This window comes from Columba livia, chromosome 5 (assembly GCF_036013475.1).
Source record: "Columba livia isolate bColLiv1 breed racing homer chromosome 5, bColLiv1.pat.W.v2, whole genome shotgun sequence".
NCBI lineage: Eukaryota > Metazoa > Chordata > Aves > Columbiformes > Columbidae > Columba > Columba livia.
In genome coordinates this window covers 66,089,457-66,114,063 of record NC_088606.1, presented here as the reverse complement: position 1 = coordinate 66,114,063, position 24,607 = coordinate 66,089,457, and the positions used below count along the sequence as shown (strand labels likewise).

Here is a 24,607-nt window from a genome sequence, read left to right as displayed (position 1 = left end):
CACAATACATGTCGCCTTTGGGGCTTTGGAGACTCACCTACTACAGAGCCAAAGGGCTTGTACCGACCAGCGTTGGAAGCTGCATTAGAGTTTATACATTGTTCTGACCCACGTTAAAAATAAGTGTGTTCTATAGAAACTGTTTATTTTTTATTTCTGGGGATCATGGAATTATTGGCAGTTCCATACATCAGTGAAGACACAGTCACCAAGGCCTCACTGATGTGCCAATACATTATTTTCCATCTGAGTCATTATTTCACCGTCATGGAAGCTGGAAGGTGTAAGGATGCCCTTTCTTACTCCTTTTTAATCCATTTCTTTCCAAAAGACCAAAACCTTTCAGCTTCCATCTGAAGGCAAGACCAGCGGTATTGCACCACTTGGCAGGATGAGGTTGCACATCACTACAAAAACATTGGCAAAGGCTCCCTGATAACCTGCCTACAAGGTGGCGTTGGCTTTGGGAGCAATTCCCTTTCCCAAAAAACAACTTTGGTGGCTGATCTGCCAGCTAACATGGATCCGAGAACATCAGCCAAAAGCCCTTTCTTCCACTTTCCCTATTTGCACCTTTTCCTTTGCCTCTGTCTCTTTTATTTCAGCTCGAGGTGGCCACTCTTTCTTCATTTAGAAGTAAAAATAGGGAATAACCTTTTCTTCTTCTCTAAGAAAGATTGCCTAACTACCTGCATTTAGCTCTTGCTCTGAAAACCAGCCTTTGTTACACTTTTAAGTTTGTTCATCACAAGCACTCTCCCAAATAATTTTTGACTGTTTTTCTCACGAGCGTTGTGACAGACACCTTTCCCTTTTTCCATGAATTTTCTCTCACAGGTGGCGCTAAGTGAGATGAAAGCTATGACCTCAAAACCTCCAAACTTGTGTAACCAACTTGACATGACCCTGTTATGTCTTTGATTTTCTGAGCCTTTATATTGTGGAAACTACCACGACAGCATGCACAACTATTCCTGCTCACAAACGTCACCTGTAGCAATATATTTTAGCTTCAGCTGATGATCTGGGTTATAAAAGCACCATAGAATATGTGTCACAAATTTTTATTGTAAGTGGAACTAATCGTTCAATAAGCAACACTTTGTGACATGCCAAAGTGTGCTGTGGTCAAAGAGCATCAAAGGAAGTATTTTCCTTGGCTTCAGGTGGCCTTGAATCACAGAATCCCAGAATGTCAGGGGTTGGAAGGGACCTGGAAAGCTCATCCAGTGCAATCCCCCCATGGAGCAGGAACACCCAGATGAGGTTACACAGGAAGGTGTCCAGGCGGGTTGGAATGTCTGCACAGAAGGAGACTCCACAACCTCCCTGGGCAGCCTGGGCCAGGCTCTGACACCCTCACCAGGAAGAAGTTTCTTCTCAAATTTAAGTGGAACCTCCTGTGTTCCCGTTTGCACCCATTGCCCCTTGTCCTATCATTGGTTGTCACTGAGAAGAGCCTGGCTCCATCCTCCTGACACTCACCCTTTGTATGTCTGTAAACACTAATGAGGTCACCCCTCAGCCTCCCCTTCTCCAAGCTCCAGAGCCCCAGCTCCCTCAGCCTTTCCTCACACGGGAGATGCTCCACTCCCTTCAGCATCTTTGTTGCCCTGCGCTGGACTCTCTCCAGCAGTTCCCTGTCCTGCTGGAACTGAGGGGCCACAACTGGACACAATATTCCAGGTGTGGTCTCCCCAGGGCAGAGCAGAGGGGCAGGAGAACCTCTCTGACCTACTGACCACCCCCCTTCTAATACACCCCAGGTACCATTGGCCTTCCTGGCCACAAGGGCCCAGTGCTGGCTCATGATCATCACAGTGTTGGCTCATGGTCAATCAGGCAGCATGCACAGTATTAAAAAATAAGGAAAGAGCTTAAAATTAAAAAGAAGCCACATTAGTAATTAGTTGCTTCTTCAGAAAGCTTTGTTGGGCTAAAAAAAAAAGGAGGAGGTTAAAAAAAGAACTTTGATTTTTCTCTGCTGTACTAAAAATGGCATGTTTTGTTTGGTCATGGAATAAATAGTGCTCAAATGTGAAAAGAATTGAACCAGAGTTTGAATGGAATCCATATAAATTTTAAGACATGGTTTCTTCAGGGCCAAAAGGAAAGAGAGTTGTTTACTCTGAAAACTTCATAGGAAAATATAAATGGAGTCAAGTGATCTATGAAACTTTGGGAGAGTTCAGTCTCCTGAGGTAACAAGATGAAAAGTAAATTGTTTTATTATTGCTGATCGGAAATCACAACAGCCAAAAAGATCATTAACAGCTCAGGACCAGAGAGCACCGAGGGTTTAAAAATAGAAACGTATCTGTGCCTTGACTTGAGACTTATTCATCCTTTAGCTATTTAAGACCGCAAAATATTTGTAAGACAGTATCTTAGAAACACAGTGACATGGAAATCCAGAAGATTCAGATTTGTACTGGCAAGACAACAGGGCGGGTATCATTTCCTCCTCAGATGCACCAACGCAAGTTGGTTCTTTGCCACAAACTTTGGGTAGCAAAAAGCAAACAGTGTATTTTAGCAATGGTTCAAAAATGGTCTGTGCAGCCACTGCCAGCTGTGAGCTTTCCTACTGCCTGCATTTGTTCTTGGACTAAGTTAAGCCAGTGTAATGATTTTCCTGTTTTAGGCATTGATACATTAGGTTTTAGCTTTTTTTTTTTCCCGTCTTTGATCAGAGCGGGGCTGGGAAATGGGGTTGAATGCACATTGTGGAGATACTGTCAAATCAATACAGAATCTAGGTGTATCTATACAAATACAACTATTGCTGTTTTCCATCACACCTGGCCCATAGGGTCACATCGAGCTATCTTCAGTTATTTCTTGGTCACATCCAGATCCCTGCTTCTCTGTATTAACTTCCCCCCCTTACCCTGCTTTTCCAGTGAATCGTTATTAACATGTTGCTATTTGTAAAAACAAAACTTGTTTCTACTTGCATCACAAATATGAAAAAAAACCTTTTGTGAAAAGTACAAGCACAGTGAAAATGTCTTTTTGGAAGGCATTATCTTATATCGAGTGAGCTTGTATGACTATTTTGTCTTTAAGAACTGAAAAAACCAAACAAGTTACAGACTAGACAGCGATTTACCTGCTTCTGGTTTTCATATCCATTATGCTGGAGCAGAATTCCTGCCTTTTATCTGAATTTCATTAATGAGAACATTAACATTTTCTGGTTAGAAAAGGGGAATCAATAGGAAGCTTCTCACAGGAAAGTTAAATGGGAGCAGGAGAAAAACTGGAAATGGCACATCAGGTTGTGCTTGTACAGGTCCCGCAAGGCAAGAGGTCCCACTTGTCCCGGGGACAGACACATCTTAGGTGGGATTTAATCCCAAAGTGGGTGTCTGAAGCAGTTAGAACACAAGATTTACCTTCAGCGCTGTTGGGAAGACAACTATAAATGAAGCCGCCAAGACCTACGAATGGATGTCTGTTCTGGCCTCTGGGCACACGAGGAGCACTGGAAGGGGCATCATGGGTCCAGTTTTAAGCCAACTGTAACACAAATTACTCTTATTTCTCAAATCTGACAGTACTCGAGGTTGCACACTCAGAGCACAAGGAGGGTTGGGAACAGAACCTGTCCCACAGGAGAAACTCTTGCATATTTACATTTATTTCAAATAAGTGTTCAAAGAAAAAAATAAAACAACACCAAAAAACCCCAAGGAACTAAACCAGATTTAGTATATATTTGCTTTTCTTAAAAAATGATTCCATGAAAGTTTTATACTTATCTAAGTAGTAATACAGTTTTTTTTATATACAAAATTCCGTTTCAAACAATTTACTGTACAAAAGAAAGTATAAGCAACTGTTACTATTTAATGATTTCAGCAAATAATGAAAAATTCTGATAAGTATGTGTTCAGGATATAGCTCTACCATTTACAGGAATGTCAGTATTAAGTTGGGAATACTTTTGGATAAGTATTTACAGCTGAAATTGCCTTCGAGGAAGATTTCTCTTCAGCATAGGTAGTTGATGTTTGGCTTTCTTCTGGATCTTTTGGGCTACCGAGGAATGAGAGGAAGAAGCTTTTTCAACAAGATGTATGAGCAGAATTCTGCTTGATTTACTCCCGCTCAGTGGGCCTGAGCTGGTAAACACAACCAGGGATGATGCTTCTTGCATGAATAAACCAGGCAGAATTTGGCCCTGCAGTAATAAGCTATCATAAGTTACAAATTTAAAAAATAGTGACATTCCTGCAAGTCAAAATACAACAGAAACAAGAGTTAACAAAATATAAGCCCTTTATTAATAAAAATCTTTGGTTGAATCAATATTTTAAATAAGCTTCAAGAATATTTGGTTAATACCATTTTCCTTCCCCCACATAATTTCTTTTCTGGTACCTTCTTTGGACAGACTCCAGAAAAATATCAAGTTTATCACATACTTTAAAACAAATAAATATATCAAAAGCTAAATATCGCATTTTTCTTTAAAGTTCTAGCATTAATCTTTAAATTAGTTTGGCAAAGAAAATAAGAAAAGGAAAAAAGAAATAACTAACTTCTCTTGAAAACAGTCTTTTGACGTTTGGTTTTGTAACAAACCATACAGTAGTTAGACTTTAAAGAAATCTTTCCTTTTTCTTTTATTTTTTTTCAGTTTTATATTCGTAATGCAAGTGCCATGGATGAGAAAAAGCAATAAAAGAAATGAGGTTAATTGCACCAATATTATTTGGAAGTGCAGTTTATCGTTTGACAAAGCAAAACTAAAATGTACTATGCTCAAAAAGAGTTGAACTGATTGGGATTTCGCTAAGCATCGTAAGGAAGGACTGGAGACTTATTACTTTAAGGAAGCTCAAAATACAGAGGATTTTAAGACAAAAGTCCTGTAACTAACTGAAGGTCTGGTCCTGTAGCCCCAGTGCAGGCAACATTTCTATTGAAGACAGTAAGTGGGACTTTTTGATTTACTCCTCCGGCACAACCTCTGGGCAAAGCTGTTCTCTGGCTGTGCAAAACGGGTGCAGATCCCCATCTCCTGCAGGGATCGAGGGCTACAGAGAGAAAACTGCCTAAGAAAGGGATGCGCTAAAACAATGGGGGGGAATAAAGGGAATTTCCTCAGCAACAACCGTGTCTGAGCTCTAGGCAGGGCGGTGCGAGTCACGGCAGCTCTATGTGTGCTCGGTAATTCAGGGCATTTAACAAAACGCTCCGGGATCGTCGACCTGCAGGGAGGATCTCCAAAAATTGTGCTGCTGCTGCATGGCCACGAGTGTTTGAGACGCTGGGATCCCACTCAAACGCTCAAATGCAGCTTGGGGCACTGAGGTAGCTTCATTCACATCAGTTGTGGATGCCACCAGTGCCCCACTGACATGTGTGACGCCAGAGCTGAGCAGGAGCTCGTTTTAGACCTGCAGGTTCAAACACAGATCTGCCAGCAGAGCTAAAGCCTGTCTTGGAAAGCAAGGCAGCCTGGTGGGCTTTACGTGGCTTCTCTCCTGCCAAAAGGAATCCTGGGGCACAGTCTAAAGCTCATTTTGCATATACGTTATCTACGTACCCCATGGACCTTCAAGCCTGGGGTTCCAAATATATTTTAAATTAGTAGTATTATTATTACTTAAAATTTACCTTTATTTAGTTAGTTAATTAACAGGCTAAAGGTCAAATTCTCAGAGAATATCTCTATCAAGACGTACTAAGTACCTGCATTTATTAATGCACACCAACGTCAATAGTGTTATCTGTCGATGAAATATAAAAATTCCCTGCATTACTGCTTGTGCAAAAGAAGAAACAACATTATCAGAAATAGAACGTGGTCCTCCATGTTTGTAAGAAGAGCATTTCTTACAAAGATGGGAGCAGAACGGCAGCGACATCCTTCAACATGCACCAGGTTGTCCATGAATCGAGTCCTGCCCTTGACGCGATGGCTTGTGTATCAGTGGAATGCCCCGACATACGCAACACCTTCCTCTTCTATACGTCGAGAGGATACGAGTGGCAAGAGGACAAGCTCCCGCTGTGGCTCCTGGAGAGTCTGGGGCTGTGATTGTTACAGTTTTCACCTTTTTTCTTGCCCTTCTCTTTCCAGGTTTCTAGCATTTGCTGCTTCCCTTGCTCTTCTCTCATGAAGACCTCCACCATGAGAACCTTCTCCTTATGAATCTGTTGACTAATGTCCTTGGGAATGTCTGGGATAATCCAGTCAACAAATTCACTCATAAACATGACCAAGTTCTGAAAATGAAATGGTGAGAAAATGTCAGCAAGGTCAAATGAGAGAATGACCTTAGGAGAAGGGGCCATTTTTGGTGTACTTGTGAAGGAAGAATGAAGAAAGGACAATATTGTTGGGCTCAAGCGTGTGTTGCCAGCCTGATACTGAACCAAACCGACTGCAACCTCATGCCTGAATTAGAGAAAAATGTCAGGCACAGATGATTTATGTTTTATGATTAAATTTATGTACAAATTTTGTCACAGCCATGTAGAAATCGAAAGGAAATACTGCCATTGGTACACGGTTTAAGAGCTTTACGTCAGAAAGGCAAAAGCAAATAGCAAGATGTAAAATGACGAAAGTTGGTGAAATATACTCCGACTGAAAAACCTTGATTCAATGAGAGGGAGGACTTTCACAGAAAGGTACACATTTTGACCAAAGGGAAAAGAAAAAGGAACAAAAGTCTTGAAACAAGTTGTTCAGATAAGGCAGACTGAAAACACTCATGTCACATCACCAGAATCACTCTCGTCATCAAATAATGTCATTTAGTGAAAAAGTCACAAGATTTTGCCTTCTTGTTCAGATGCAAATTAAACTGGGAAAATTTTGGAAATTTCCTTTCTTGGCTCTGTCTAGAAATGATTTTGGATTAAATTTATGCTGCTTTCATGCATTTACATCCAACTGGAGAAATTGGTGGGACCTATTTAGCAGCAGCCTTGTGCTTTGCTGCTCACTAAGGTCATTTAGTTGCTTCTGCATCAAACCCATTCAGGGAATCCCTGGGGCTGAATTTTTCCACTGGGGATATTTCTGGGCCTGGCTGCTGGGAGGAAGAGGATGAATGAGGATGGGAAATTTTATTTGCTTCTCCACGAAAAAAATGAGAAAGAAGATATTTTCTTCGGTCTAATAACTTATTTCCAAAGGTGGCTTGCCTTATGTAGCTGAAGAAATAATGATAATTCTTTTTCTTTCTCCTATAAAAAGTGCCAGCAGTATAACTTACCTGGAAAACTATCACAAACGCTAATCTTGCTGCTAGGACAGCCCAGAAATCCTTTGAAATGTCATACTTGTTTTCGGACCAGGGGGGTTCTCGATAATCTTTGTATCTGCAAAATAAGACTCCATAAATCAGTGATGTCATTCAGATATTTTAGCACAACGAGGAATTAATATCAAAGAGCTGAACAATAAATCAAACCATCTAAAAGCAAGTTCAGTAGTACAGTGTGATGCTGTCTTAACCTCTCAGAAACAAGACACAGCTGAAGACTTCCCACAGCCTTCAGGTTTCACTCAAAATTAAAGGTCTTCAATCTTAATAGCCTCTGATTAGTTCAAATATCAATTCTGCATAAAAAGAGTAAGCTACATAGCTCAGATTAATTACTTTAAGACTAACAAAAAAATTATATATTTTTCAGACTAATTTTACAGACAAAAATACTAACCTCAGATCTATAGAGTGTGTTATACTACGTGACATTCTCCTTGTTCATAAAGATCACAGCTAAATTTTGCCATAAAAATAGAAGGAGAGAATTTTGCCTTAGCTGTGGTTTACAGAAAAGCTATGAACTAATCAACAATAAAGCAAGAAAAACACATTAAATTTAAAACCACAGCATCCTGTCAACATTTTGAAAGAATTAGGGCTCCATATTTTCAAATGTTTTAAAAATCCCCAGAATATGGTCTTAAGATCCAGGGCAGATAAGGATGCTGTTACTCTCATCAGGAATTGCTATAGAAACTGGACAAAAAAAGAGAGGTGTACTCTGAAGTCATGGTCATTATAGCAATAACATGTGATACAACAACATGACATCAAAGTAACATCACTTTGTTCCCTTAAAGCATCATTGTGCTGTTTATCATTATTTACCTCCTTACCTGAAAAAGGGAATACAGAAAAAGAAAAATCTTTACATGCACAAACACTGAATTTAGCAACGCTTACCCTGTTTCCCCCAAAATAAGACCTACCCTGAAAATAAGGCCTAGCTTGATTTTTCAGGATTTTTGAGGATGCTCAAAATAGAAACCCAACTCCAAAAATGAGCTCTATTTACAGTTCATAAAAAAAAGTCAATTTAAATAATGTCCGGGCAGCTATATGTGTAAAAAAGTAAAATTAATTCACAATAGAATGTATTTGAATAAATGTTGAATTTTATTCATGAATATCAATAAAAGTGGATTATCATACATGGAAAAAGGAAATAGAGTCATAAGAAATTCATGATGGAATTCAGGGTTTGGAAGGTTATGATGTTGTTCCAGAATGTGATGACATGACTAGATTTGAATAAATGTTGATTTTTTGTTCAAGAATAAAGGTAGATTTTTGTTCATGGAAAAATAAGACATCCCCTGAAAATAAGCCCTAATGCATCTTTTGGAGCAGAAATTAACATAAGACCCTGTCTTACTTTCAGGGAAACAGGGTATCTCTGTTTCCCCAAATAAGCAGTAGTGCATACTCAGGTGTTGTGGTTGTTTAATATGTAAGCCAAAACATTCAAGGCAATGGATCCATCTGATATAAAAGGCTACCAAGGTGCTAAAAAGGTACTGAAAATACAAAGGACCTTCCCCAGGAATGTAAAAAATTGTCCCATTTTTAGCCAAGCTGTGAAAATACTTAAAATTAGTTATCATTCAAGAGAGTACCTGCATATCTGAACCTCGTAGCCGAGATCCATGGGGTCGTTTGGAGCTGTTCCTGCTTGAAAATCGCTGACATTAAAAGAGGATAGTGTATGGTTGACGAAGCCATGCATGGTGCCATTCTCACTGTACATATACAGGTACACGAGGCGTGGAATGAAGTCGGATGTGAATGAGATCACAAATGCCTAAGCCACAAGAGTAAAGAATGAGCGCAATATTCAGGCAGGGCTGGAGTTAATCATATGCTCGAGTACATCTTGCTGAAACAACTTGCACAGCTCAGGGATTGCTTCAGAAAATAAGGGACGGAGCCCTAAAAATCATAGAATTGGTTGGAAAAGACCTTTAAGTTCATCGAGTCCAACCATTAACCCAACGCTGCCAAGTCCACCACTAAACCACGTCCCCAAGCGCCACTTCTACGCGTCATTTAAACACCTCCAGGGATGGTGACCCAACCGCTTCCCTCACTGCTGCAACAAGGTGGTATTTACTGCTTACTCCCCCGAGTTGCAGGTTCTCAGAGGGAGTAGTTCCACGCTGAGATTCCTACATGGGCAACAACTTGAAATCCCCAGAGGATGAAGCAGCCGTAGCCCCCAGCGCCAGAGGAACGGAAACCGCGGCGCCATTTCCCCGTCCCTCGGTCACATCTTGTCCCTGGTGCATTGTATAAGGTCCAGTTGATGGATTTCCAAGTACTTTTGTTCTGCAACCCAGTGACAGTGAATTGACTCCTTACATTCTCATGGCATTGCAGAAGGCCATTAATTGTGTGTGGTTTTTAACTCCATCAAGATAACAGGATGAGCAGACGGAGCCAAGTTTTATTTTTATGGTCAGAAAAGTCGCATTTTATTTCGTTATTTAAAAAGGTTTTCTAAAAATACCAGACAGAAACTGCAAGACAGCCAATTCGGCTGCGTTCTTCACAACTATAGCCTTTCTCATTTATCATTATTATGAAACATTCTCACTGGCATAAAGCTCATGTACATGTGGAACAAACACAGTACAAAATGTTTTACTTATTTTATGACAAAGAGGGGTAGTACATAGATCAAAGATGGGAAAATAACACTGGGTAATGATGAAGAGAGAGACTACGTGGAAGAGAAAAAAAAATAGAGAAATTATTTCCAAAGGAAAAGAGGAGAAATGGTAAAGACAAATTAAGGCAGCATAGCAAACAACCAAAAGAATGGTTTGGCCGTAGCACAATAAACACCTGCGGGCAAAGCAAAGGGGTTTCCAGGTGGACAATAGTGAGAAAATGAAAGGTCCATGGACATGTGGCTGTAAGTCCTGCACAGCCCATATTTTGCTGCATTGCAAACATGTTTTCAGCTTTTTCTTTTCATCTTTCCCCAGGCGGGGTGCAATGAAGATGATCATTGTGGATATCTATTAATGTAGAATATAAGTACAGAAATGAATACATTATTAAGGTGTGCTAAGGGCTGGGATGTTCACTGTTGAAGCAAACAAAAATATTTCCATAGATTTTCAGAGCAATGCAGTTCAGAGAGACCAGATTTTCAATGGAGGGACACTGTGCTCTGATGAGCTGAACTAATTCATACCCAGTTGACTACAAGACCCTAAATAGGTTTTAGCACTGAAATTAAAAAATTAATCATCTTATTTATAGTATTGCAAAAGAGCAAAAATAAGCAGCTACGGTCTTATTTGTTTGAAGGCCAAAACCGCTTTATGAAAACATTCTGATAAAAAGCTGCAATGGCTCCTTAATATTTTATATTCTTGCTACTACTACAACTTTAAAATAAACTCTGCATCTGATTCTCTAGTATTTCAGAAAATTTCTAAATCATACACTTTCACTTGATTAAGGGATTTATGCTGAAATAAAACTAATGGAGCAGAATGGAAAAGCCAGCCTACTGAATTAAAGTATTATTTATGCTGAATTACTTACATTTATTATGACAGCAAGCTTTCCAATGCCTCTGAGGATATTATACCAGATTCCTAAGGAGGGAGACAACCATGTAAATGCTGTTTCAGTCATTAAAATTAGATAAATTACATTTTTATTTAACAGTGTTAGGATCACTTATGACTGTGCCAAACTAGATTTGTATTTTAAATAAAAAAGAATGAATTATAAGAGATTAATTTAATGACCTGTAAGCAAAGAGCGCCCAATTCTGTCTTCCAATGTTATGTTTAGGCACCTTTTTTGTTTTGTTTTGTTTAAACTAAAAGCTTATTTGAGGAAGAGGAAGGCAAATGTGAGACAGAGGAATGCTGGTATAGGTAGAAAAGAACAACATCATGAAATTTCATTGAAATTTCTCAAATGCTTGAAGAGAATAAGCTACAGATAAGGTGCTGGAACCTCCACACACACAGTGCAGAACACACTGGCCTACCAGCTTAAAGGATCTACCTGAATCTGTTTCTACATCTTCTCATCACTATTTATCCCATCTCAGTTTCAAGAAAGCAAAGCTTCAATGAAGCCACTTGATTGGACTTATCCATTTGTGTCTGGAAACCACATAGATGGGGGTTTCCTCAGTGTGGACTCTGTTTATGCTGTGGACTAAAAAACTCATATAAAATGTAATGCAAATGAACCCTGTACTGATTCGGGTTCAAGCTGTCTCGATTTAGGCTGAGGATGATGCACCAAGTCCCACAGCTCTGCCCCTTCCACATCTCCACATCCCATTCCCCAGGGAAGGGCTTCTCTGAAGTCTACACAAAGTGTTTTCTCCTCGGTTGAAGTATTCAAACCGCAAGATTCAGTCTTGATGGTAAAATCCAGGTCTGCTACCAGATCCATATAGTTACAGCCCTGAGGAGCCCCTCTCCTAGTCTGGCTCTGAAGAGGAAGGAAGATGTAGGAGACTTTCCACAGGAAGACATCCCTGGAAGAGTCCTCCAGCCTGGCCGAATGCTTTGCTTGCTAACTAACTCATACTTCAAATGGCTTTGGTCTTCTGGCACAGTGTACACTGAACTGACCTTCAGGAGAAGATGTTACAGCACCCATGGAAGCAGAGACAGACCTCTGCTTGGTGCCAGTGGTTACCCACTGCCCTTGGCAAGCGGGACCTTCTCCCTTCACTGATTGTGCTGGCACCCGCCCTAAAAACTTGTCTGCATTGTGGCCATCTCACAGTCTCTGCCTTCAGGGTGTCTCTGAAAGAAGCGGGGTTCTTCCACCCACCGAGAGTGGGGTTGAATTGCAATAAATTGCAATTAACAGCGTCTAAAACTAAAAAAACCACCACCACCTCCCCCATCAACATCTCTACCAGCAACCTTAGTCCACAGCATCAAATGAACCAGCCACAAACCACCCCAAAAGCAATGTCGTGGGAAAGACAATAGCGTGACACCACGCAATGTGTCCTTCAACTCCAGGATGATCCTGGGGCACAAGGATGAGCCTAAGGAAAAACTCAGTTTGCGCAATACTAGGAGGAACACCGAGCTTGGGAACGGATTGTAAACTTCTCCGCTCTTGCTGACTGGCGCTATAATACAAACAATTATTTTAACAACCTTTTTACTCATAAGTAACCAACATCTGGGAGAAGTAGCTTCCTCATTACACACCCCCACTGCTCTGCTGTCACCGTAGAACCGTAGAGTCCGGTCCCAGCTACATTCACTGCAGCTTTCAAGCTTCACCCTTCTGACATTCATGCTGAGTAGGGATGAAGTGACACATTTACCCACAGGCTTTGGAGTCTCCTCGCATTCCCAAGTGTATTTCTCCAGCCCAGTCCACAGTTATTAAATGCAGAAATTTTTGCTTCCGCAAGAAAACTGCATTGCTAGGAAGGACTATTGATGTGCAGAACCACGTGAAATATTTCACTATTATATTGATCATTTTGGTTTGAAAAGTGATATTGTTTACTTGATAAAATATTAATCTAAAGGGCTGTTCTTTCTGTTTTAAAGTAAAGCCTCGATAAGGTATGACAGTTCACAGTTAAGCCACAGTCTAATGTTTTGAATTTTCCTATAAATGTCTTCCTGCTAACGAAACTAACTCAGCATAATAATATCCTGCCATCAATCCGGGAATAAACAAACAAGGATAACAATAGCAATGTGCACTCACCTATATCCTTTGCTCTGACCGCTACCGGTCTCCTCAGCTCAGTAACAAATTTTTTTGCATCTAGACGGATTTCAATGATGTTGTTCAACAACGCAAACAGAGGTGCCAGCGGGAAGGATGCAACAAACAAAGTTACAAACCCAAACTGAATAACTGAAAAGAAAAAAAAAAAGAAATTCAATAGCTGTGGTCAGTATTTATCGAACGCAATGCAACATCACATCAGTGCCATCCCCCCAAATTCTATCAAGAATTCTAATATGTGCTGGGAGACTAAATCTCATTTTCTGTGTCAGGAATGGTTTGCCTGACTGCTGCTTCATTTGTGCATCAAAGGGCCAGTTGCCTCTCTTGCAAAAGGCAAAGCAAAGTCACTGGAAGGATGGGGAAGCTCCTAAACCAATTTTGCCATGGGCAAGGCTGGCACAGGAGCGATCAGAAGGAGGAGGATTACAGCAGCAACAGTGTTAGTTCTACATAAACTCACCATGCTCCACCCAGCAGGATTTTAGCCCTCGCTAATCCCCCTGGAAGCTTTCTCTTCTGAAGTATAAAACTTAGAGGCTTCAAAACCAACATGACCGATTCTCTGCCTTTACTGTGAATAACTTGCTACGTACAACCAGGGATCAGATCTGCTTTTGTTTGGTGAGGACATCACATCGATGTGATACTCATCATGCTCCTGTTAGAGCCTCATCTTCCTTTTCATCTGTAACTTCCAGATGCTGATCTCAGGAACAGCACCTTTTCTTATTTTTAGGAACTGACAGCATGAACCATTAAATGTCAATCTGTTTCAACTACTCTGAACATCAAGGCCATCAGATATTCTAATTTGCTTCTGCATTTACTGCACACACTAATTTTTGGTATTAGTATACATCATTAACCATTTTTACTTAGTCTTTCCTCTAAATACTAAATAGAGTTGCTTTTTTAAAGACAGATCCTTCAGGAATGACTGATACTACGTAGAACAGTTCTCAGCCTTTCCAATATTGAAAGTAAAAGAAATGTAGCTGTACAGCTGCAGCAATGGAGAGCTGATACCCAGTGCCTAAATTCCATATAACTCAACATAATACATTTCTTAAAAACAAAACAAAACAAAATGTGATCTGTCAAGTCCAACCTGGTCTACAAGCATACGTATCTCTAAGAAGATTTAGTCTGCATTTCAGGAAAAAAAACCAATCTGGTGTGAGAATACACAACGGATATTGTAACATCTGAATTAATCATTTGCATTTGAAATCTGACAGTGACATGTCACATGGGCTTGAAAGAAAATATCTAAAATATAATAGTCAAGTGAGGGCTTGTGAACAGCAGAGAGCACAATTCATCCCTGAAGCAGCCAGTGGTTGGCTCAAATATGCTACAGTCCGAGACTATACACTTTAATTACTAAGTTATGCCTCATCTCCACTGTTCACTGAATCTACAGTTCAAAAATCTCAGCTCTCCATTCCAATTAGTCAGAATATTTATGGTTTAAAATGCCTTCTTTCCACCTCACTCACTCATTTCCATATATTCAGGGGTGAGTCCAGCAAAAGGCTCCAGGTTATAGTCCACTTCATAACGCTGCTTTTTTTTCATGTGCTCTTCGTGGTCTAAAGAACGCCGACGCTTTAATTTCATGTATCGTATAAATTTCTTCATCTTCCTAGGGGAAATGGAAATGATTCAGTTAGCATCCCCATTTTTCAGTTATTTTACATTAACAGACAAGAAGCTCCATACCTATTTTCATAAAAACTTTGCAAGAGCCACAATATACTAAAAGTATCAGGGATCAGCACATACAGGTACTGAAACATGGTTATAACTGAATTGCACAGTCAGTATTACAGCTCCTGCTGACCAGTAGGAAAGCAATAGATTGCTCAATGATTTCCAAATATATCAGCATTGCGGGATGCAGTTGTATTTGCAATAGAGCACACATGGTTTTAGTGCAAAAATCTTGCAGGTAGCCTATGAACTACATTCACATCAAGGGGCAGTAGATACACAGTGTATGGCACAGATTGTAAAAAACACATATTAAAAAAAGAAAGAAGTTGCTACTCACGGGATGCCAATCTCAAATAAATTGTTCTGAATCAGCTGCTTGCCCAACATGATAATACTGAGCTGGATACACAATTCCATTAGGCAACCACCTGGAGCACACTGGGGTGGACAGAGGAAACATCAGTCAGAATCGGCTGTGTCTCTGTGGCAGGTGATGATCACAGGGTAAAAATGCAATTACCTCTTCCATTCGGAAAGAATGGAAAATGTAGACATAGTCTCCTGGACGTCCAACAAATCTAGGGCACAATGGGTAGAATTATAAACTTCATATGTATTTTATAATTTTAACATTTAATTCCTAAAGTCATTTATAGCAGACATTCATGAGTGGGACCACCTAATGTTAGTCCTGAAAAAGTAAATAATTATCTTTGGTTTGGTTTTAAGAAGTCCTATATAATGAGTAAACAACTCAGTAAAACTGCAAGTTGTGTGTCCCACAATATTACAGGCACATCTTGGCAGAAATTCTCTAGAATAATCCTCATTTCTGTTGCAATAGTCAGAATGTGCCCCACAGAGTATTTATTTTAGCTTTATGCTTTCATGCTGGTTGCAAGAAGAGAAATTATACTTGCTGTGATATAAAATTAAGAGTGATTAATAGACAACAGTAAATAGCCTAACGGGGGATTGTATCTGACCATACAAAGTCATCTTAAAAAAAATGGCTTTAATTAACTTGAAACAGCAAAGTATCAGGTCCCTGCTCTATCCCATGAGGCCACAGAGTTTTTGGGTTAATACTGAGTTTTTAAACCATTTACTTTATCATCCAACTATGGCCTTAGCTCAGCCACAGCTCTCACAAGCAACAAGCTGAAACCCTTTCGCATCACTCACCGGCCTTTGAAGAAAGCAACGTAGAAAATGGGTGTGTAGGCGTTGACAAATTTCAGCAGGAAAGCCTTAAAAATCAGCCGCTCTTCGAAATTCTTGTCAGTTTTTGGCACCTCTGGAACCAATGTGGAATGGATAAGAAACATTAAGGAATTCTCCTACCTGCAGCATTTCAAGATCTTGTATAAATGTGCACTTTGGAAAACATCAGCTATACTCTAAACAAAGATATATATAGATATAGATATAGATATAGATATAGATATAGATATAGATATAGATATAGATATAGATATAGATATAGATATAGATATAGATATAGATATAGATATAGATATTAATATGACCTCACTGAGGTCAGTGGTCACTCTGCTGAGCATCCCATTGTTTGGATGTGTTAAAATAATAATTTCAATTTCATTCTATATCTGACTGACCTCTATGACAATCAATTGCAGATGGACAAGAACTTACCTGAAAAGATTTCTGGAGCCTTTGTCACTGATGCTTTTTGGAAATTACTCAAAAAAATTCTTTTTCTACTCAACCATTTTGTATTTTTTTACATGTTTTATGACAAATAAAAAATGGCGGAAAATTAAAATTGCGATTTTGTGATATAGAAGAGTGAAGTTCAAGATTAGGTGTAGGACATTCTGCTGTAACTGCTGTTGTCCACAACTGGATTAGTGTTAGTATTACCCACTGCTGAAAGAAAAACTGTAAAAATAAAGCTGAACCCCCATGTGCTTTGATATTTTAAAGTAGCTGGTTAGACCCTTAGCTACACGTTTGACCTTCCTGGGTTTGCTCTCCAGTTTGAATTAAACACCAAAGCCAGTCATTTGGTTCCTCCCATTTAAAAATCGCTCTATAGCAAATATCATTCGAGGATTTAAACCTACCGATCTGAGTTAACCACCTTGCGATGCAGCCGTATACTTCGTCCAGGATGATGATGACAACCAAATTGATAATGACGGCGGTGGCCGTGACGGTGACCCTGACGCTGGATCGGCCCGAGGGGGTTGAACTGATCGCCAGCGCCGCCGCGGTCGAGATCCTGTAGATGATGACTCCGAACACGATGGCGAACGTCAGCCCGACCTGCCAGTAAGAACAGCACAGCCTCTCAGGAAAGATTTAACCTTAAATACTTTCCTTGGGGACTTTGAAATGACCTTAAAAACGGGATCTCTGGGCCACATCCCAAGTCAACCCCATTCTGCATTAAGGCTCCCAATTACTTTGATGAACCGTGGGAAAAGAACCTCTTTTACTAGTAATTAGATCATCACGTGAAAAAAATAGTTATAATGACACCACTATCACCCGCAAAGGGCTTTTTTTAAAGGCACCTAAATGTAAATTACTTGCTTATTTTAAAAATATCAGTGGGCTTCCTTTCAGCCCTAACAGCAACAGCATATATACATGGTATTTAGTTTATTATAAAAGAAAGCCAGAGTTGAAGCAGAGGGGAGTATTTCAGCTTAAATCTGCACACAAGCCTTCAAATACCCTACTCAGGCTCACTATGGTGTCATAATTCCGAACTGAAATTAAAACTAATTAAATCCACGCACTTCATGGCAACATAAAGGCACACAAAACTTTATTCAGCTTTTCATTGCTTAAATAGAGGAATAATTTAAAAATGTGATTCTTATAAGGTACCAATTCTTCAGCTGAGAAGATTAGATTTACTGCATTTCCATTCTCCAAAACCACAAGTATTAAATACCAAACTAAAACCAACCAAAAAACATAATCCCTATCTCCCCTCAAAAAAACTGAACTGAGTTAGTCTGATGTATTCTACACTTGGAAAGGGCTTAAGCCTTTTTATCCATCTGTCAATCAGTTCCGTGTCTTGAATTATTATTATTTCCTTTGAAATTTGTTTTAAATGCTGATGCTTTACCAGCAAATGGAAAAAGGCGGTTCTCATCAGTATGTTACTTTTTGCTTAAATTATGTGGTCTGTTTGCAATCCTCCTGTTATATGGTATAGTCCCAAATTTGACTGGTTTATTAAAAATCCTTGTAATCAGGATTACAATTGGCCACATCATTTCTTTCAAAAAAGTTTGGTATAAAAATGAAGCTGTTCTTCCTGACTATTTTTTTAGAGGACTCTCTCTACTTTGTAAGTATTTTCCATCAATGGTGGTTATAATTTCAATTTCTGTGCCCTCATTTTGCCGCTACCCTATTTAGTTATTCTTATTTCTTTACTGGAAACTGACAGCAAAGTAGAAATGTAAGCTTTTTAGAAGATTTTACATTATAAAACAATAAAACGCTTCAGTTTTTTCACTGGTGAAAAGCCATTATAAACCACATCAATCTGATAAAAATCTGATTTCACTAACATTTCCAACACTTTTGTTTTATACAATGACTTGGTAACATAAATTTCAAGTTTTGCTGGGTGATGCTTACCATGAAGATAATGCCAACAAAATTGGTTAAATAAGCTGGAAAACGATCCTTCCATGTCAGCTTTTCTTTATCTGTCTAAAATTTGGGGAGAAAAAGGGTAAATGTAATACAGACGAAGTGTGTATTTTTGCATGTGACAAAAAAATAGAGGGGGAGGAAAAAAAAAGGCTAGAAAATAATACGCAACCAGTTAGAAGATGCAAAGACACAGTGTTTACAGTTACAATTCCACACAGGCAAATTGTTTACTCCGTATCGAGGTTCAAATTGGTCAAGCGCCTGCACTGTGAGTATAAATAAACCAGGTTTTTCTGTATACTTTTTGAAGGAAACACGCAAATAGTCTGTCATAAACCATGAAGGAAGAGCTCTCCTGCTGTTCAATGTTTTCTTTTGCTTTCCCTAGAAAAATTCTCCTTCTCCTCTCTCTCTCCAATTAACATTTGCAGCTTTGCAGTTGCACAACTGTGCACTGAAATATAGATTAAATATACTACTGAGTAACTCCAATGCACAGTTGACAGGGAAGATCTGCGTTAAAAGACTCAGAATTCCTTCAGTATGAGTGATTTTTAACTATAATACCTGACTATCCATGTGGTATTCAATGGACCACACCAACAGGAGTTGAGATGTGCATGTATAATAATTCTTTATAGGATACCCTAAATCCAATCAGCCACTGCCTGAATTTGGCCATGACAATGTCATTTAGAACACAGTCGCTCATCTAGAGTCTTAAACTTTGATGCCAGGAATTGTTTCTAAACACCAGAAAATAAACAACAAAAAGAACATTGCGGAAGATGACGCACGCATTATAACCAACATAAAAATATTACTCAAATTCTATTTTTATTCCATGCACGTTGTCTCAGGGAAGCGCAAGCAACTCTTTCAACACATGGCCCATGCTCCACTGCAGAACGTAACGTCAGGCTGGGATGGTAAATCTAAGATTAGCCATGCAGTGTCATTCCCAATGCATAGAAAGTGTCCCCAACCGTGCTGAAGAAACAAGGGGAGAAGGGGGAAGAAACCCAGAACTGAATGTGAATATTAAACAAAGGTTCAACAGCCAAAAACAAATTGATTTGTGTCTTCCATAATTACTCATAATTTGAGTTTCTTCATAAGTTTGAATAAAAAGAACCAATTTCACCCCAGCCATGACTGTCTTAACTCTTTGTCTCCATTTGTTTGCTGTCTCTTCTGGAAAATATCGATGCTTCTGATGGCAGTCAAAGGAAACAAAAAAAGGATCGGGCAATAAAGCATTACAAAGCACTGCTAAATTAATCTATATACTCTCCACGGACTCGGTGTACATAGCAGTTTAGCCACAAGTGAATGCTCTATTAGTTTGCTTAAGGCTTTGTGTTTCAGCTTTTGGTTAATAAAACATAACAACAACAAAAGACAAACTCTTTCCCCAAATCCTGGGGTAGATCAAGTGATGCTGCAAAGGATTTTCCTTTATTAATTTAGGATTGTGCCGTTCTTCTTTATGGCAAAGAATGTCAAAAAAGTTTTTCCTTTAAAAAAATGGTTTTAATTAGACTTCTCTTGAAAAAAATATGAGCAATTTTAGCTTTAGATGTTTTTTCTTTAAGATTTCCAAGTTGTCTTACAACTGTTGAATTTGAACTTTAACCCTCTAGATCCCAATGAAAGATAATTACCGGGTCTTTCAGAAAAAACTCCTTTTCTCACGTTTCCCAAATTAGTAACATCCAAACTAAACACAACCCCAAAAAGTTATAAATAGCCCGTTAGAAAAACAAAACAAAACGAACAAAAAAAACCCCTCTCTTAATTGCTCAACTCTCATACTCCAATATTTGGAGGCCACCATTCATTAACTGTCCCTACAGTCTTCAGCATTTAAGATCTGAATTCCCAGTATACCCAAAAGTACAAAGAGTTGCAGGTTTTTAGGAGAATAGGATAAAGTTTGTGTTCCGATGCAAGAGCAGCAACCCAAATTCCTTTTCTTCTGCAAGGGATTTTAAAGCAGTGCTGTAAGGAACTGCACGTGACACTCAACCTATTACATGCTGCATCCTATTGATTAACGGGAATATACCACCATCAGCTTTGTAGCATCTTTTAAGAGGGGCCAAACGTTAATCAAGTATAAGCAGGTGACAAAATCAGACACATTCAGTTTAATGCCTGTCCAATCTATATGTATGCTGTTTCTTAAAGCGTATTTAATGTTAACATGGTTATTGCAGTTTTATTTTTGTAGATTTTTCATAAAACTCCAATTTAGGGCACGGTTCCACACTCCTGTGCCACTGGCAACAGATACAGAAGAGGAAGTTATGTTTTTAAAAGGCAGAAAGTTATTGCCAAAGCTGGAATTTGGCAAGGAAATTGGCATTAGTACTCTTCATTAATGCTCTAGTAACATTTTTATTTACAAAAAATGCCTAGCAAGACAGGGAACCTTTCCTGAGAGGTTTTAGGTACTTATACTAGCACAGAATAAGATGTTTTGTTACAGTTTTTGCAAACTTGACTCGTTAGCCCAACAGGAGAGCCCCTTCAGTCAGGCTCAAACAGCTTCCCTAAGCCACGCTCCTATATCTAATTATTAAAATTAAAGACATTTCTAGACTTAACCAGGCCTGGTGCATTGGCATACACTGAGTGTCCCATATACTCTAGGACTGAAGACATCTGGAATTTAAACACAATGTGCAGCGACTATTTTTTACCTATTTCTTATTCTTGGGTCAGTGCCTGCTATAACAACCTCCTTTTAAAAAGCTTTCCGTAAGTGAAACAAATGGATATATTTACCATACCTCTTTATGTTTGTGTTCTTTTCGCAGTGATTTTTTTAAAACTTTAGCTTCATATTCTGCCCTTGGATGATCCTGTGAAATAAGCCATATTTAATTAAAAACAAAATTACTTATTTTCTGTATCAGCTACATATGAACTGTTTGCAGGGCGATTTCCTGATCATTTCCAAGTTTTCTACCCGAATTCTAATTCACTTGGTATGTCATTTATGTCAATTGATAGTCGATTGTAATTTTAAAATGTATTAAATCCTGTATCATTTGCAGTTCTACAGCAGCAGATGTAGATTAAATTTAACACATAACCTGCAAACAGCGTGGTTCATACCATCAATCTTAATTGCTTCTTCTTTTGATTAATATTAGATTTTGCATGTCATTAACTGTCATTTCAGTGATCCTCAGCTCAGAAGGGAAACATTTATCTGCTGTCAGGATGCAAAATAATTGGCCTTGGAATCCCAGAAAATTGTCCTTTGGGGTTTTTTCCCCTAATCCTTTCTTGGACAGCATCCACTGATCACCCATGTGCATTGAAGGAGAGGGTGTAGGAAACACTCAGAAGTAAGAGACAGCCAAAAGATTCACGGTTTCAGAATTCACAATAATTATATGTTCACAAGAGATTCAGAATTCACGATTATGCATCGGATGGGAAACAGAATGGAGCTGAAAAAAGTCTGACCAAGTGGAGAAGGGGAGGGTGTAAAGGCAAAGCAATCAGTGGGAGATCTAAAGAAAATCTGATGCTCGAAAAAGAAGAGGTGGAGATCAAAAGATGGCATTCATCAGTAGGCATGTAATGAAAAAGGTAGGAGCAATTGAAAAAAGACCAAAAATTTCCAAACCTTGACTGCCTCCTTCAGGAAACCAGAAAAAACCCCACGAAAAACAAGAAAACAACAAAAAAAATTTGATTATTGAACTGTTGCAGATCATATTGGATTAATATTTTAAAAATTACTTGAAATAAACATAGGTACAGTGGATGGCTACACATTACCAGGGAAAAATCAGACTTCTTATGTTCTTCAACATTTATTAACATTACTGTAATTATTGTATGAAGTAGGTGTCCCTAAAAACACCAGAAGATGAGAGTCTTTGGGTTTTAGTGTATCACCTGAAACCTGACTCTTTAACATGATACTAGCTTAAGTGTCAGATTAGAAATAGGAGGGGCTTAAATTCTTTGCTAAACCCATCTATCTAGAATCAACAACACAAAACAAAGAATAAAATATACTTTATTAACAGCTGCTGTCTTAGAGATCTGAACTCACACATGAAGGGGACAGAAGTCAGAAAGATACAGTTAATCCTTTCTACTTTCATGTGTGCTAACAACGAGTTACCAAAAACAAAAGAGCGGTATAGTATCCAGGAAATAAATCCCTATATTCTCTCCCAGTAGAATAGGTACGATCTGGCAAAGTGCAGGGCAGAGAGGCTGCTGGTCTAAATATATTACTGAGGAGCTAAAATGTATTAAGAGGAGATAATTCAAACAGAAAGATTCTGGGGGCGACGGGAACAGCGTTAAACCCAGGGCTGGTGAGGTTTTGCTTTCACGTGAGCAATATTTGTTGTGTATCTATTTAGAACATCTAGAGATATCACGAGGGCGGTCGTACTTCTTTTAATAATAACAACAGGAGAGAATAAAGCCAGCTGGCCGGCAAACAAAGCGGCGAATGCCTGTACAACCCACGGGTCCCAGCTCAGATCCCGCAGCAGGGTTTTCATATCACGACTTGGGACATAGGATGGGAAAATGGAAGGGACCTGCACACCCCATCGCCTCGGGATTCAGTAGCAGAACTGCGTTATGATCTAGGAAGGTGTTTTTCTTTTTCGTAAATAAATAAAATTAAAAACAACAACAACAAAGGATACATCTTCTCAGCTGGCTGAGGATTTTCTCTCCTTCTAAAATTCTATCGATTTTTAAGACCTTTATTTCATACAGATTTGGCCCTTCTCCCCTTCACGCTGTTCAGCACATTTAGTATAAACCTGGCTAGCGATATTTGGGGTTTTTTTAGCAAATAATAAAAAAATACACCTCCACATTTGTGTCCCTCCCAATGCCCTAAACCCACATGTCTGGCAATATTTTCTTTGGCATTTTCCAAGTCAGGGCTTGATCCTGCACTGTTAAAAGTTAATAGGCACTTTTCAGTGCTTTTTCATAATGCTGTAACTTTTATCAACTTCAATACATTCATTTCTGATTTACAGCAGTGGGAGATGAATTAAGACCTCGGTTGTTAGCACCCTGACATCAGCCCAGGAGTAAGCTCTGAGCTGTATATTCCATGCCTACGCTGCTAGGTGTGACCTGACTACACACATTAAAAAAAATTCAATTTGGTGGCTATACAATTACATTTCTATGGCAACAAGACAGACTAGTCATACCCTTGCTATAAAAACCTCTAATAGTTCATGTACAGAGATTTTCCTTTCCTCTAAATGCCACAGTGGAAATCAAAGAGTCAGAACTGAAGGGACAAACCTCCTCCTCTTCAAACCCAGTCAGGTCCCACCTGTAGTTGAGACGCATCTGTTTTCTCTTCCAGTGTTCCATAAAAGTGGCAGCTGAAACAACAGTTTAACAATTATTTTGATGTTTTCCCAAAAGAATTGCATCAGCCTCTGGGATTTGTCTTAGGAGGCACATTGGCCACACTCTGCATCGCTTGCAGGTTCTCGTCTCCAAAAGGTCTCAGCAAGTGCAATGTCCTGTCACATATCGAGCCAGGTTAACTTCATTTTTGTTACTCTTTTTTTCAACAGTAACGTCTATCTGGGAAATGCTGATATGCTGGGAGTCAACCTTGTTATCTAGGGAAGCTAAAAGAAAGGGTGTTTGCTATATCCACAGCTTCATGTAGAAAGACGCCTACGATTTTTAACGGGTTTCAGAAAGTCAGATGCCCAGATTTATTTAAATATTTTTACAGGTGACTAATGATATTGTTCATCTTCATTTGCATATAATTCCAAACAAACCTGTGTTTTATCTACATAAAATATGACTGATTTAACTAGCCTTGTACTGGTGGGATAATTATTCCCTCAAATATATCAAGATAAAGCATTTTTATATTGTTATAATTACATCCATCCAGTGGCTGTAACAGTATGGTTAGCTCTGATTGTCACACCCAAACCCAAATACTCTTGCCAGTGTGAAAGCTGCAGGGGACCAGGCTGTTAAAGACAAAACCTTTAAGGGCTTTTCTCATTAGAAACACTAGTGTTTTCTTTTTGATGGAGAAGACTTCTAGAAAGGAAACCTCATGACTGCAATTCTTGAGTCTTAACAAATGATCTAAGTCTATATCAGTCTGTCTCTGAGACCGAGCAAGTTCTCAGAGGACATATTTAGATGCTGGGAATACACTA

At 39.1% G+C, this 24,607-nt stretch overlaps 1 protein-coding gene across 7 annotated transcripts in view; it reads right to left on the bottom strand.

The window, feature by feature from the left end:
* Nucleotides 1–3,700: 3,700 nt before the first annotated feature.
* The window catches only part of ANO1 (anoctamin 1), a 78,932-nt gene continuing 58,025 nt past the window's right edge, over nt 3,701–24,607 (bottom strand). For 3 of the 7 annotated variants that reach the window (XM_065065541.1, XM_065065542.1, XM_065065539.1), the window contains 14 exons: nt 23,715–23,797; nt 22,045–22,056; nt 21,197–21,268; nt 18,384–18,458; nt 16,844–17,045; nt 15,942–16,053; nt 15,277–15,334; nt 15,094–15,194; nt 14,540–14,685; nt 13,014–13,166; nt 10,848–10,900; nt 8,909–9,093; nt 7,239–7,344; nt 3,701–6,240 (listed from right to left, as the gene is read on the bottom strand). In XM_065065541.1, the coding sequence (XP_064921613.1) occupies nt 5,980–6,240; nt 7,239–7,344; nt 8,909–9,093; nt 10,848–10,900; nt 13,014–13,166; nt 14,540–14,685; nt 15,094–15,194; nt 15,277–15,334; nt 15,942–16,053; nt 16,844–17,045; nt 18,384–18,458; nt 21,197–21,268; nt 22,045–22,056; nt 23,715–23,797 (1,619 nt within the window). In that variant the 3' untranslated portion in view covers nt 3,701–5,979. Of the gene's footprint in view, nt 6,241–7,238; nt 7,345–8,908; nt 9,094–9,118; nt 10,313–10,847; nt 10,901–13,013; nt 13,167–14,539; nt 14,686–15,093; nt 15,195–15,276; nt 15,335–15,941; nt 16,054–16,843; nt 17,046–18,383; nt 18,459–19,536; nt 19,615–21,196; nt 21,269–22,044; nt 22,057–23,714; nt 23,798–24,607 lie in introns of those variants that run through there. The other 4 variants (XM_065065543.1, XM_065065540.1, XM_065065545.1 and 1 more) reach the window with 3 other exon arrangements.